We start from the raw sequence: 15,747 nt of genomic DNA, 5'->3' as shown, positions 1-15,747 counted from the left end.
ATTAAGAATTGTGTTCGTAATGTAATGAGATTAATATCCGAATGATAATCAATTAATTATATTGTAGCTTGTTTGTGTCAATTATATATGTCATGTTTTTCCCTAAAATTAATATATAAGATTATATTATATTATATATATATATTTCGAAAATTCAATATTATATAATAATATAATTAGCAATATTTTTTTATTATTTTACTAATATATCTCTATATAGTAACTAAGTTTTTTTAATAAGTTTTGAAAATTAAATATTGATAAATTAAGAAGTTTGTATGTAAATTTATCTTCTCAATGATTTTTTTTAATTATGTTTAAAAATATATAATTGTGACTGAGCTAGAGACTTTTTTTTTTTTTTTCTTATCTTCGGCTCTTTGCCCCCTCATGCAACAAATTAATTTCTGGTTCCGTTTCTCGTCCCAACTTCACGAGCCAAATGATGTGTACGTAATTATATCGATCTCGTCTAAAATTCATGTGCAACTCGTACATATTACATAATCCAACCATTTAAACGAATCTACCAAGTTCGACTTGAGGAGGAATTGGCCGGCTATACATCCTACGAGGCATGTGTGATATCCTCTCGGGTGTCTTTTTCCTAAATTTTAGACACCAAAATATTTTTATAAACCAAAACTTGTATTCTAAACACTAGAGTGTTCCAAAATAAGGCATAACTTATTCCTAGTTAGCACCTTCAACATAACTGACTTTTTTTTTTCTTTTGCTATTCTCCCAATATATATACACACACATTTTAAAGCAACAAATTCATCACATACACAAAATTAATTTCAAAAACGTCTAATACTTTTTTAGCAATATATATAGTCCTCAACACAATGGAAACATTTATTTCCTCGTACATAAGAGAAGTACCATTTGATTTGTCATATGTTGCTTGCTTTGTTGGAACATTGGTTGCCATTTATATTACTCACTGGATTTACAGATGGAGGAATCCTAAATGCAATGGAGTTCTCCCTCCCGGCTCTATGGGCCTCCCTCTCATTGGAGAAACCATCCAATTGGTCATCCCAAGTGCCTCTTTGGATCTCCCCCCATTCATCAAAAATAGAATGAAAAGGTGTGCATGTCACTTTTGTTTTTAGCCAAAAATATTTATCATCTCTATAATCTCTTTGTCCCACTTTACGAGTCACGGTTGAACCTATTAAAATATTTGAGTTGCACTGTCGTCTTAGATATGGCCCTATCTTTCGAACCAACGTAGCAGGACGGCCTGTGATCATAACCGCAGACCCCGAATTCAACCATTTCCTACTGAAACAAGATGGGAAACTAGTTGACACATGGTCCATGGACACTTTCGCCGAAGTTTTCGATCAGGCGAGTCAATCTTCGAGGAAATACACCAGAAACTTGACTCTGAACCACTTCGGAATCGAGGCCTTGAGAGGGAAACTACTCCCACAGATCCATGCTATGGTCCAGAAAACCCTCTCTGTCTGGTCAAGTCGGGGATCCGTAGAAGTCAAAAGCGAATCCGTCACGGTAAATATATCTTCATTCAAACACAACTTTTGATCGATCATTAATTACACTTTTTTACGACACGAAATGATCAAGAAATTCGATCTCTACTCATGACAGATGGCTATTGATTTTGCTGCAAAACAAATATTCAGCGGCGATGCACCAGACAAGATAAGTGACATGTTCAGAGACTTGGTTGAGGGCCTAATGTCTTTCCCCATCAATATCCCCGGCACCGCACATCATAAATGTTTGCAGGTAAATAACATGTGAAATCATGATATTGCTAAAAAAACTCTTATGATTATATATTAAAAAACACGGGAGCATATGACTTTTTAGCAATATCGATATTTCACTGGATAATGCATCGCAATTAATCCATGAATATATGTAATATGATCGTTCATCAAATTATATCAAAATATTTCACAAGAAACTATATGTTACCGATTGAAACTTGAAAAACTCATATATCAGATACACAAGAAAGTTCGTGAAATGATGAGGGATGTAGTGACCAAGAGGCTCGCGGAATCCGAAAGGAGCCACGGCGATCTTCTCGACCATATCATCAAAGACAAGAACACGGAATCGTTCTTGAACGAAGACTTCATCGTTCAACTCATGTTCGGACTATTGTTCGTCACCTCGGATTCGATCTCCACCACACTTGCATTGGCTTTCAAGTTGCTGGAGGAAAACCCATTGGTGCTGGAGGAATTAATCGTGAGTAGATGACATTTTTGACAATATTAATTAATTTGGAACAAATTATAATATTAACATTATGGGCATGCATGCATGCATATGAAATATATATAATTGTAACACAATTATATTACAGGGGGAGCATGAGAATATAATCAAGAAAAGAGAGAATCCAGAGTCGAGTCTAACATGGAACGAATACAAATCCATGACCTTCACACTTCAGGTCATCAATGAAGTGCTCAGGCTGGGGAACATAGCCCCTGGATTTTTTCGTCGAGCCCTCAAAGATATCCAAGTTAATGGTACTGTTATATATATAATATAATATATTAATTAATCTTCACAATTTTATTTTTTTTAAAAAAATTAGAATGTTCAATTTTCCTCTTTACTTCGTACTATATAGTGGAAGAGAATAAACCAATATTTGTCAACTGATTTTACAAATTTTTTTTTTTTTTAGAGTACAAGTACAATATTCTTAGGTTCGATTTCCGCTGATTGCGGGCAGGTTTCCTAATTTATTTAGGTAAATTTTAGTAGTTTCATCGTTCGAGATAAGCAAGTCTCGAGTCCATATATGCTCAAATCCCATCGGTTGTGCGGACAGTTTCATTACATTGTTGTATCATGTAGTTGTAATATTTAAAAAGAAGGTTATTTTGTATAAAATCCCTTTTCCCAATGCTTAAAAAAAAGGAAAAATAAAAATAAATAAACCTCATTTTTTTATTAAAAAAATAGAAATAAATAAAACAGCCCACAAAAAATCTTGTGAAATCGCGCGTTAATTGTGTGATAGATTTCTAATCCAAATATTATCTATAAAAAAATTTATTTAATTAATTTTTATGTACAAAATATTAACCGATAGTCACATATGTAGATTCGAGTCAAAATAGTTATATATAATTCATAATTTTTTGCAGGATACACAATCCCGGAAGGATGGGTGATTCTGATAGCCACGGTTGGTCTTCACCTCAACGCTGACCAATTCGAGGATCCGCTTAAATTCAATCCTTGGAGATGGAAGGTTCAAATCATATATATCCCTATTAACTGATTCAAACGTCCTTGAAATAATTATATTCAATTATTGATTAATTAAAATCACATCAATATAAAGATATATATAATATTTTAGTTGAATAAAAAAATTTATAGATGGGTTGACTTTTCTGGGTTTTTTCTGAAAAAATAATTGTTTGAATTTAGAGTAATTTTTGTAAATTTCAATAAATCCTCTCAAAATTTTCTATAAAAATAATAATCATTAATCATTTTGGACAAAAGAATATACTGATTACTGAGTTTAAACCAATTTTTATGACAGGAAATTCAACCAAGTGTCGTATCAAAATGTTTCATGCCGTTCGGGTCGGGTCTGAAACAATGTGCTGGCGCCGAATACAGCAGAGTCTTGATAGCAACATTTTTACATGTCTTGGTCACAAAATATAGGTAATTAAATTACTCTCTTTCTCTTTCAATCAATATTCAATGCAAAAAATAAAAATAAAAATCTAATGAATGTAAAAATAGTTATAATTTACGATACCTAATTGAAATGTATAGAATTCAAAATTATAGAGTACAGTACCTTTGACTTCACAGATTCAAAATGTTAAAAAAATTAATATTGTTTCCAATGTAAGCACATTCATGTAATAAATTTGTATTGTTTTTTGTAGATGGACTATGGTGAAAGGAGGTAAAATCGTGAGGTCTCCTATCATCCGATTCCCAGATGGATTTCACTACAAAATCTTAAGAGGGCAAGAACTGATCAAACATGACTGCGATGATATATGTTCTTGTCTGAGATAGAATAAAAGTCGCGTTTTCGAAGCAAATTAACGTGTTATGTGTAAACATATGTTAAAGTTGTTGTATTTGTAGTAATATATATCTTGTTTGATGCATAGATAAGCATTTTCAATGCACATTCCTAATGTCATTTCACTTGTTCGAAACATTTTTTTTTAATTGAACGAGATATTTGTTACAAATGAATCTTAATTTGAACGATGAAATATGATATCTCGTCCCAAAATTGGAACATTTGGTGACGTCTCTATTGAGGACACCAGTTTATTCATAACAAATAAAAGTTGTGCCTTTAACTAATACAGAGTGATTAATACCGACAAAATTTGATAATCAGCCAACAACTTTGCTATCAGAGAAAGAAAAATTGTCTCCGAAGACAAATATATCACATGACCCCTCAATCATATTTTTTTGGTCATCATATACTAATAATCTACCCATATAAATTTTGCTTTACAATAAAAGAAAAAGCCAATTGGTATAGCAATTATAGAGTATTAGGATAATATTTTTTATTATTATTGTCATGTTGATGATTGATACAATTGTAACATGCCACATGGCCAAATTAATGCACACCTTTTCCGCCTAACATATTGCACGTAATTTAATTTGCGCTTATGACTGTGGGCTCAAACCAAACCTAATTACCATGTTCGAAAAACAATTGTAATATTGGGGTCCCATCGATTTTATGATCGATTCTTGAATATGTATTATTATTATTATTATTATTATTATTATTATTATTATTATTATATAATATACGTGACTGCTACTTTTTGGCTATGTATCCATTTATGTGTGATATGTTCGACTGAAAAATTGTTGATAAAGATAATTTAACTCGTGATCATTTATCATCATAAAAATATACTCTATCAATTTGAACAACACGAGAAATGCATTATTTTATTTCAATTTTAAATATGATATTTTAGTTTTTAACTAATTATCACATGATAGCTAACGGTCATGTTAAGAAACTAAATCAAAAATAGAAAAAATTTCCCTACATAATCAAGGGGGAAAAAAATAAAGCATATCTAGGCCATTCAAATTTATCTCTCGCTTTATAAATTATTATAGATAATGACCAATGAGTCCTATAGGAACTTCATAATCCACGTGATTTTTTTCGAGTAATAACCATATGATTTTTACTCATTATTTGGCAATTGGATAAGGATTATTTATGTATTATAATCTTTAAATAACTTTTATGCTCAAACTTAAATAAAATATTGTCTAAATCTAAATATATACCAAAACGTAGGGTAAAAAGAGTATATCATTGATTCATTGCTTTTTAAAAAGGTGTTCGAGTAAGTGAAGTAGTGTTAGGTTAACAGTGACCAAGAATCACAAGTTTGATTCTCTCCACTAATATTTTGTCGGGTAAGCCAGTCGCTGAAGTTCGCAATTTACTTAACTAACGAAAATTTCATACTACTGTATTAGCCCGAAGATTTATCGAGTTCACCCAACAAATAACTGTTGTGTGAGTTTGATCCCCAAAAAAAACCCCCGAAAAGAAAAGGAGAGTATCCCATTTCTTGGCTTTTCTAAAGAGATGCAAAGTTAAGAGGATCGGAGAAAGAGAAATTATATGTTAATCATACAAACTTTACACTGAATAATATCATAAAATAGTCTTACAAAGTAATACAGAATCATTAGATGAGATATGTACGCAATTATTAAAATTCATCAAATCATAAAAGCAAGAACAAAACCACTCTTGACAACTGAAGGAATTCAATTCAAGCATCACTAATGCGCACCAACAAAGGAATAAACTTCAAGAATGCTTCCCATTTTCACCTGCCAAAGTTGGAAAAAAGATAATTAAAATTCTTTTTTCCCATTACCTCCTAATCCTTTTCCTAAAACAATCTTTGAACAAATTTTCATATCTGATAAACTTTTCCAGATTTTTTAAAAGCTTTTTTAAAAAAAACTTGTGATTTCAGATTTTTTTTAAAAGTAAACCAATATTTGACGAATTTTCTTCGATCCACCTCTTAAATAAAAATAATTTATTGGGGGCCAAAAAAAAAAAAAGAGGCAAATTATTATCAAAATCTGGACCACAAGTACCATTTAATCGAAAATAACGTCACGAGTAGGTTAGGTTTTTTACTTTTTTTTTTTACGTAGAATTGCTTTTAAACACCACCACCAACCTCCATGTTGTGTTATCGTCTAAATTTCACATCAAATTTTTCAAGATCATCGAATACAACAAAAATCAACTTATAAAAGTTTGATTAGATATTGAATTTCATCTCACGCGCTTTTTAGAATATATAAAATAATAAGCAGAGAAAAGTACTGAAAATCGCACTTTCGTCAACAAAATATTATAATTTTATCAACAAAAAAAAACTAAGATTTGATTAAAGAAAAGATAGAATAGCACGTAAATATAAAGAATAACGTACAGAACTACTTAGTGATGGCGTAGATGGCATAGAGAATTCCAGGGATGTAACCCAAGATGGTCAGCAGCAGACAAATCCAGAACTCATGCTGCACCAAATTTAATTATAATTATAAATATAAATAAATCAACCCTTTATATATTAAAATCAACAATCATGTTCATCACATCCTAATTAATTCCCATTTAAAATTTATTAAAGAAGAAGAAGAAGAAGATTTATACCCCGCAGCCAAACTTGAGGAAGACTCCAAGAGGAGGCAAAAAAATTGCCACAATAATATCAATGCAAGATGCTGTGCCCATTTTTTCCTTCTGTTTTTTGTTGGATTTATCTCAAAGAAATATAAGTAAATAATAATAATAAAACAGAAATGTATGTAAATAATCCAGATGAATATTGAACGAGTGGAGGGGGTCGGAGATTTATAGGCGGGGGCGGGGGGTGGCGTTGAATTAATTAAGGGTAAAGTACGTGTTTAATGGTGATTGGGTGTCTTTTCCATGTGTTGTATGGATAAGCCAACCTTTGCTTGCCTGGCTCCATTATTTCTTGTCCAACCTTCCATTTTCATATTAGTAATATTTTGGGACATTTCGAATTTTTTTTAACAAAATTTTGAAATTTTTTGAAATTTTATTAAAAAAAATTAAAAAATAATTTTTAAAAACTCTCTCAAACACTATCCTTAGTTAGATCTTTTCGTGATCTAATTTTTAATTATGAAACGAATCAAATGTATTCATATTTATGTGATTAACTCAAACAAGATATGTATGATCTCACAAATTTAGTTCGTGAACACGTCTCCTCACATGAGATTTTGTGTTAATTTTATTCTTATTTTTCAAAGTCCAACGTTGTTACTTTCGTTTAATTATATTTTGTCTTCATGGAAGTTATGATTATTTTCACTCATTTTTTTTAAAGCTTTGTTCATATATATTATATACCAGACATACACCATGCAGCAAATTCGAGGATTATGGTAATTGACTAAAATTATTCTTTGAAGAGGGAATCTTGAATTCTTGACATGTTTGTAAAATATAATCAGAGGACATGTGGATAAAAATTGCATTTTGGACAACACCAAACTTAGATGTTGGTAGAGAGTGTGTGTAAGTAACCAAACCCTTAGTAAGCCTCCTTGAAATAGTATTCCATTTGATAAAAATAAATAAATAAATAAAATATAATATAATATAAAAGTATCTATCTTATCGAAAATACTCCATAAAAAATGAATTTCAAGCCTAAATTCACGCACATGATTTTATTATTATTATCATAGTGGTGTACAGCTAATATGTAAATGCGATGGCGTGTCATGTGTTTGCTTTGCCATATGGACCAGCTAGCTAGAGCATCTTTCAAGGGGTGAAACACATTTTTTATACATACTAGCACGGAGCACAGCGTGTGTAAAATAATAAATATAATAAAAATATAATTTTTTTAAATAATATATGAATTTTTGATTTGTAAAAAATAATATTTGAATTTTTGAATTTTTGAAAGTAGATAAGATATGATAGTTATGAGTAAATTATAGATTTTTTTTAAGTGAACATGAGTATTTTTATAAAAACTATTTGGTATCATGAAGTCGAACCACTAAGATTTAGGCCTCCACTTTTATAATATAGAAATATATATATATAAAAAATATTTATTTGGTAAACAGACAAAAGTAAGGTCGGGGGTAAAACCTGCTAACGTGGACAGATTCTTAAAAGGTGTAACTTTCGTAAAAAAATTTAAATTAAATTAAACGTGTAACTTTAATTACATAAAACCCCCCGATAATCCATGGATCTCTCTTTCATAAACAAATTGCAATACCATTTTCCTTTTAACAATCCTAAGACATAAAATTCACGATAGAAATATTCTCAAAAAAATTCACGGTAGAAATTTTCTAACCACTTGACAAATTTTCTCCAACTGTTAATATTAATTAATTCTCCTTGATATGGGTTCCATTCAGTTAATATTAGCTGTCTCGATGTGCACGTAATCACATATAGTTGACTTCAATATGTTGGATGAGAATAAAATAATATATGCGGATAAAATCTAGGCTAATTTGCTCAAAAATCCTAAAATACAAACATATTTTGTTTTGAGGTTCTTAATCATAAAATATGGTACAAAATAATACAAGATCTTGTATAAAATCATACAAAATGCGATACAAATTAACAAAAATTATGGTAAAAAAAATGACTAGAAAATACAGAGCAAAACATATTTGCATTTGAAATTTTTGAGCAATTTACACTAAAATCTAAATAAACCAAAAATAAATTTTTATTATTATTAATAATTGGAGTAGAGGCAGGATGATGTTCCACGTGTGAATCCGCCACCACCGACAGTCGCACGGGCGGAAGAGATAAATACGGCAGGAATTAGTAAATCTTTTTATTCTTTTTTTTTTTTTGAAGAATTTACTTCTTTTTATAAAAAAGAATTTACTTATTTTTATTCTTACGTGAGGAGTGGTAATTTTATCATTTTTTTAAAAAATTAATTTTATCATTTTATGGGATAAGATGTTTGTATAAAGGGTGGCCGCATCTTTTGATTATATATCCAAAAATTCAATTTTAGTTTAATTATAAAAGATCCATATATTTATTTTTTTTGGGTAAAAAAAGCATGTTTGTTTGTTTTAATTATTTTAATCAATTAGTAAAACTCACGTGCGATGCACGTAAAAATATTTTTTATTATCGATAAACGTTGTTAAATAAATGAGTTGAGATTAGAAAACATAAATTTCCAGTTAGTTAATAATTTTTATAATATTTTAGTAAATATTAAATTCAATGTAATATGATATTTACAACATGCATTATAAAATGAGTGCGAAGAATCTTTGTTTAAATATTTTATATGTTACAAGACTAATTGAATTTATAAACGTTGTTGCAAATACTGGTTGTAACAAATACTATAATTTTGTATAAATTAAACATTGAGGAAAATATATAATTTGATGTCATTACATATTTAATAAATAAAATTTAAAAAAAAATATATAATAAATAATACATAGTGTTGAAAAAATATTTTACCACTGCTGATTTTGAGAAAACAATAATAATACAAATAATGCATTCTAAAATTTAAATTAAATTACAGCGTCTGTTCTTTTTTTTACATAACCATTTTTTCTTCTTTCACGATTTTTTCGTTTCTCATCCATTATTTATTCTTTAAAATAATAATTTTCTCATCATCTTCAATAATAATTCTTGTGATATTTTATCTATCAATTATTTTTATTTTTATTTTTATATTTTTATTCTTTGATTCTTTTGTTGGATTATGTTGAAATAATTCTTTGAAAAAATATAAATAATTGCATTGTCTCCAACCTCCATTCTTGTGTTATTGTCTTATATTACTTGTAAGTCAATATCGTTAATAATCAATGTGTTATTGGACATTTTTTTTATTTTTAATTTCATGCTAAGTTGTTCGAAATCTATTGTTGCAATAATTTTTATTGTTTAAATTTTTTCTCGAATTTTGAATGCTTTAGATTAAAAATGTTAACATTCCGTCTTTTATTTCAACTGTCTTATCCATTTTGAGAATAAATGTATATTATTTTTTATTTAGTGTCTCTAAAATCTTGTAGTATATTGAAGTGATGTTGTCCTATAGATAAAAAATATTTTATTAATAATTTGTAATAATATATAGGACCGAGCGCTTGCCGCTTTACCAAAAGCTATAACTGACGATAATGGTGCAACTCAAATCTTTTTAACCGCACAGCAGTCTAAGCATCATGGTTCGATTGTTCTATCCAACAAGGACAATTATTGCACTCAACAATCTTCATTGCACTTCTTGTAATCAATGAGAATCGAACCTATGACCTAAGCTCTTATACCAATTGTAGGATCGAGCGTTTGTCACTTTACCAAAAGCTTACAGTTTCAATGTTCATCACTTACGATCATCGTTATTCTATAACTATATATATTAATAGTTTAAAATAATACATTATCAATAACTAATATTAGTCTATAGATATAATATTTAATATAGTTTTATTTTGGCACAATATTTATATTGATTCTTATGTAATTATTAACTCGAGTTTCCATCGTTTTGTTGATTAATATTGAGAAAGTATGACATGCTTGATACCATGCATTTGTATTATTTTATTTCTTATTTATGTATGCTCTGAATCGATATAATTTATTATGTATTTGTTAATAAGTGAGATATATTAATCAAATTAAATAAAATAATCATTGTGTAAAGTTCTATTAATTAATTTATGTGTTAATTACTTGTTTTACGAGTATTTATTTATGTAAAAATAATAATAATAACATATATAATGCATTCTAAACCTTAATTTAAATTATTAAATATATTTTTTTCTTTATATGTTGAATTTTTATCTTTTTCACATTTTCCATTTATCATGCATTATTTTCTCTCTATAAAAAAATCAATATTCCTATCATCTTTATTAATAGAAATTTCTATGGTGGTTCTGGCCAAACGTGAAGATCCACCCCGGAACCTATTTGTGAACCCGTTTGGACGAGTCTAAACTCGTCTCTCTGGGGCGGGTTTAATACAAGGCGAATTAGTTTAGACTCAGTCTATTATCATCCCTTTATTGAAGTGTTGTCGTTCTTTAAATAAAATATATTTTATAATAATTGGTAATATATACTATTTGAAATAAAAACTATTACATGTTTAGTTATGAAATCAATATAATTTTTAATATTGCAACTAATAAAAAAATTTGTCATACTTTCGACAATGTAACCCTGAGTTTCAATATTTTTATCATTTATGATCATCATTATTTTATATCTACATTAACAGTTTAGAATAAAACAATATCAATAACTAATGTAAGCTTATAAATATAATATTTAATGTAGTTTACCTTGTCATAATATTGATATTGAAACCTATGCAATTATTACAACTAGTGTTTTATATTGTTTTCTTGATTAATCTTGAGCAATTATGGTTTGTTTCGTATCATGAATTCGCCTTATTTTATATCTCATGTATATATACTTTCAAGCAATATTATTTATTCTGTATTTGTTAATAAGTGAGATAAATTAATAAATTAAATATTTATTTTGTAATTTCTTTTCTAATTATGTGTTGATTATTTATTTTGTGACTATTGAATATTTATGGAGAACAAATGTAATATAGATAATTTATTATAAACCTTAATCTAGATTATTGCGCAATTATTTTTTTCTTTTATATTTTGGGTTTGCTCTCTTTCATTTTTTTCCATTTACCATCCATTTTTTATTTCAATATGAAAGAATCAATATACCCATCATCTTAATAGAATTTTGTGATGATGTCTTTTTCCATCAATCATTTACATTTTGCTATCGTTATTATTTTATTTTTTCGCTGAACATATTTTATGACTAAACATTTTTACTTTCAAGAATAACAATAATTTCATCATCTCCAACTGCATTCTGGTATGTATCGTCTTCTATTACTTGTATCAATATCGTTAATGATTGATGTAATTATTGGACATCCTTTTTTCTTTTTAATTTCTTGTTTTTCGAAATCTAATTATCTTCTTTTCTTATAATGTTTTAGTTTCTGAAATTTTTGATTAAATTTAAAATGTCATTAATTACAAACGTTTACATTTCATCTTTTATTTCAACCTCTTTTTTTTTCTATTTTGAGAGAATGCATATTCTTATTCATTTTGGTGTATCTAAATACTTGTGATATATTGAAGTGTTATCGACTGGTCTTCATATACGTAAAGCAGATTTTAATAATAATTTTTAATCATTATATAGTTTCATTAAAAATAAATAAATTATTTATATATATTGTTGATGGATTGAATCTATATAATATTTAATACTGGAACCAATAAACATATTTGCAATATTTTCGAACAAATGTAACTGTAGCAATTTAAGTGTCATTATTTATTATAATTTTTTTCTATATTTACATTTAAGATAAGATATTTCAATAAATCATGCGAGCTTATATATATAATATTTAAATATAGTTTTACGTTGACACAATATTAATAGAATTTATCCAGTTATTACTACTCGGGTTTTTTGTATTATTTTGTTGATTGATCTTGAGAAATTACTACATGTTTTGTGTCATGGATTTGCCTTTTTTATCTCGTGTATTAACGTCTTGAAGCAATATAATTTGTTATATATATATATATATATATATTTATTTAATAAAAAATATACGTTAAATTTAATTAAATCCTTATTTTGTAATTTTTTATCTCATCTTCGTTACATGTTAAAACTTAAAAAAAAAAAAATTACCTTCAAACTTGTATTTGTAAGTTATAAAAATCCATAACCGATTTATTCATCTTCATATCTTGTAAAAAATATTCATTCGTTAATTTTAAAATCATTCCATAAATAATTATTATACTTTTTACCCTTTATGATAACTTTTTCATTTTAATGTTTAATTTACAAATATGTTATGAATGTGTTGGGGTGTTATTTATTTATATTTTAGATTAAAACTTAACTCAGTTTGAATTGATTTATTTCAAACTGGTGTGTAATTTAATTCAAATATATATTTCAATAACGGTTAGAAATCTGATATTTGTAATATATATATATATATATATATATATATATATATATATATATATATATATAACTATGAACTCATAATTTAATTATTTAATTCAATAGGTCCTTGCACAAATTTTGAGAACGTCCTTTTTTGAGCTGAATTTTTTTTATATTATTAGTCATAGGAGAAGTAGTGAGTAATGATAATGAATAAATTTTGTAAAAAATTATTTATAAAAAATAAAAAAATTACCTTCAGAACATGTACTTTAAATTACAGAAATCTATAACCGATTTATCCATCTTCAATTCTTGTAAATATATTCCTTCATTAATTGCAAGACCATCTATCTCATAATTGTTTTTAATGGTTTTAGCTTTTATGAGGAGAAAAATTAGTACTTTTAATTTCAAATTATATATATATGATATGTGTGTGTTGGTGTGTTTTTTTATTTATTATTTTAGATTAAAACTTGACTCTACTTGAAATGATTTATTTCAATATTATTGTGTATTTTAATTAACATATATATATATATATATATATTAATAACTTTTACAAATATAATATTTGTATATATTTAAATATGAAATCATGATATAATTATTTACCTCAATAGGTCCTTACACAAATTAAAATATATAAGATTTTAAAAAAATATATGTTTATTCAGTCTACAAACAAATAAAAACTAAGTATTTGATGTTTCAATAATTTTTAAGAAACTGAATATCATTTAATTAAGATTTTTGTGGATTTATTTTAAAATATTTGTGTAAAAAATATATTCACTTTATCTACAAAAAAAATAAAAAACAAAGTATTTTGGTATTTCAATATTTTTGAAAACTGAATCCTTATCTAATATGCACACACTTTGTCAATTTTAACCTTATCATAATAATCGATTTTACATATAATATAAATATTGATTTAAGTTTATGTCCTAACTAAAATGTTATTTTTACTTTTAGAACCCTATATATTTTTATATGGTTTTACTTATAGTGTAAATAAAAGGACAAAGTTGTTATTTAATAATGATAAAACTTTGACATTTTATTCACACTTTAGATATTAGTATATTATTATTATTATATTTATATTATTATTATTATAGATTATAGATTAGATAGATTAGATATATTAGATAGGTAATAATAATAATAATAATAATAATAATAATAATAATAATAATAATAATAATAATAATAATAATAATAATAATAATAATAATAGATTTTAAACTCTTAAATTTATTATTATATGATGCACTCTTGTTTTAACATGACCCATAATATGATAAGAAAAATCGGTCTTCACAACTTCCAAAAAGATTTTATTTTTATATTGGTATAAGATCTAACATTTCAAAGCGTTTATGTCGACTAGGAGGACATTTAGCTAAACTTATTAAACATAGGGTAGAATTCAATTTAAGCACTTTAAGGCACCGTTTGGTTTGATTGATAGGATAAGTAATCCATATATAAGTAATATTATGTAAATTAAAAAAAATAAGAAAAAATAGTTAATACATTATTTGATTTAATGGATAGATTATAATTTATTTGATTTAATTGATGTAAAATTATTAATTAATAAATAGATAAATAATATGACGAAAATAAGACGAAATTAATTGAGATCAGTTATACATAGATTAATAATACATCAAACCAAACAATGCCTAAGAGTATTATCTTAATAATAGATCTAATGTCTCATTATGTCATCAATAATATATCATTAATTATGTCCATTTATAGAGATATGAATTATCGGATGCATGATTTGGGCATTATCCCCAATGTAGGTAGAGTTCAACCTAGCATATGAGTATTACCCCAATGATAGATCTAACGTTCCATGATTTGCCACGTCAACAATATATCATTAATTACGCCTATGTGTAAAAATACGAAACATTGGATGCATGATTTGAGTATTACCCAATGTAGGATCTCATTAACCACCTAAAAATGGCTTATAAGCTCCTAAATATTAAAAACTATTTTATGAGCTTATGAGTTGTAAAGCTTTATTTGAAAAATAAAATGTTAAAGGTTTAATAAATATTTTAAACAACTCAGAGATGTTGATATGTTGAGTATTATAAGATTTTTTTATTGTTATAATTATTAAAAGATATAATGTTATGAAGGTGATGTAAATAATTATACAAATAGTAAAATAGTTTTAGAATAAATTTATATTAAAAAAATAAAATTATTTTATATTTTAACTTAGAAAAATTTATATTATTTGGAATTTTTCAAAAATAATATTTAATGAGTCGAGGACATTATAAGATTTATGAAAATATGCAAATATAATTTGGATAAATAAAATGTTAAAATAAGATATTTTTCAAAAAAATTAAAGTCACTTTTACTTCTTTTTTTAAACCGCTTGCAAGTTGTCAAACAACTTATTTTGATAGCATATAAGCTCCAAAATAACTTATAAAAAACACCCTCTTTGATTCAAACTTCTTCAAAAAAACAACCAAACGTTTATCATGATATGTTGTTTTATGGGTAAATGATTTTAAAATCCCTACCAACCCTTCAAACTTTATCTTAACTTTCTAACCACAATTTTTTTTTATTTCAACTCCCTAGTG

General features: G+C 26.6%; 2 protein-coding genes across 2 annotated transcripts; one reads left to right on the top strand and one right to left on the bottom strand.

The window, feature by feature from the left end:
* Positions 1 to 851: 851 nt before the first annotated feature.
* LOC140888602 (cucurbitadienol 11-hydroxylase-like) lies at positions 852 to 4,050 on the top strand. Its single transcript, XM_073296296.1, has 8 exons — positions 852 to 1,096; positions 1,215 to 1,524; positions 1,624 to 1,764; positions 1,987 to 2,235; positions 2,354 to 2,522; positions 3,150 to 3,256; positions 3,557 to 3,684; positions 3,915 to 4,050. The coding sequence occupies exons 1-8, from the start codon at positions 852 to 854 to the stop codon at positions 4,048 to 4,050; spliced, it is 1,485 nt and encodes a 494-aa protein (XP_073152397.1).
* Positions 4,051 to 5,648: 1,598 nt separating this feature from the next.
* Positions 5,649 to 6,898, bottom strand: LOC140891045 (hydrophobic protein LTI6B). The gene is made up of 3 exons (XM_073299283.1): positions 6,722 to 6,898; positions 6,498 to 6,585; positions 5,649 to 5,877 (listed from the first exon to the last, which is right to left on the bottom strand). The coding sequence occupies exons 1-2, from the start codon at positions 6,800 to 6,802 to the stop codon at positions 6,502 to 6,504; spliced, it is 165 nt and encodes a 54-aa protein (XP_073155384.1). The 5' UTR covers positions 6,803 to 6,898; the 3' UTR covers positions 5,649 to 5,877; positions 6,498 to 6,501.
* Between the last annotated feature and the right edge of the window lie 8,849 nt (positions 6,899 to 15,747).

The sequence above is a fragment of the Henckelia pumila genome, chromosome 3 (assembly GCF_033568475.1).
Source record: "Henckelia pumila isolate YLH828 chromosome 3, ASM3356847v2, whole genome shotgun sequence".
Classification (NCBI taxonomy): Eukaryota; Viridiplantae; Streptophyta; class Magnoliopsida; order Lamiales; family Gesneriaceae; genus Henckelia; species Henckelia pumila.
This window is presented reverse-complemented; position numbering and strand designations above follow the sequence as displayed.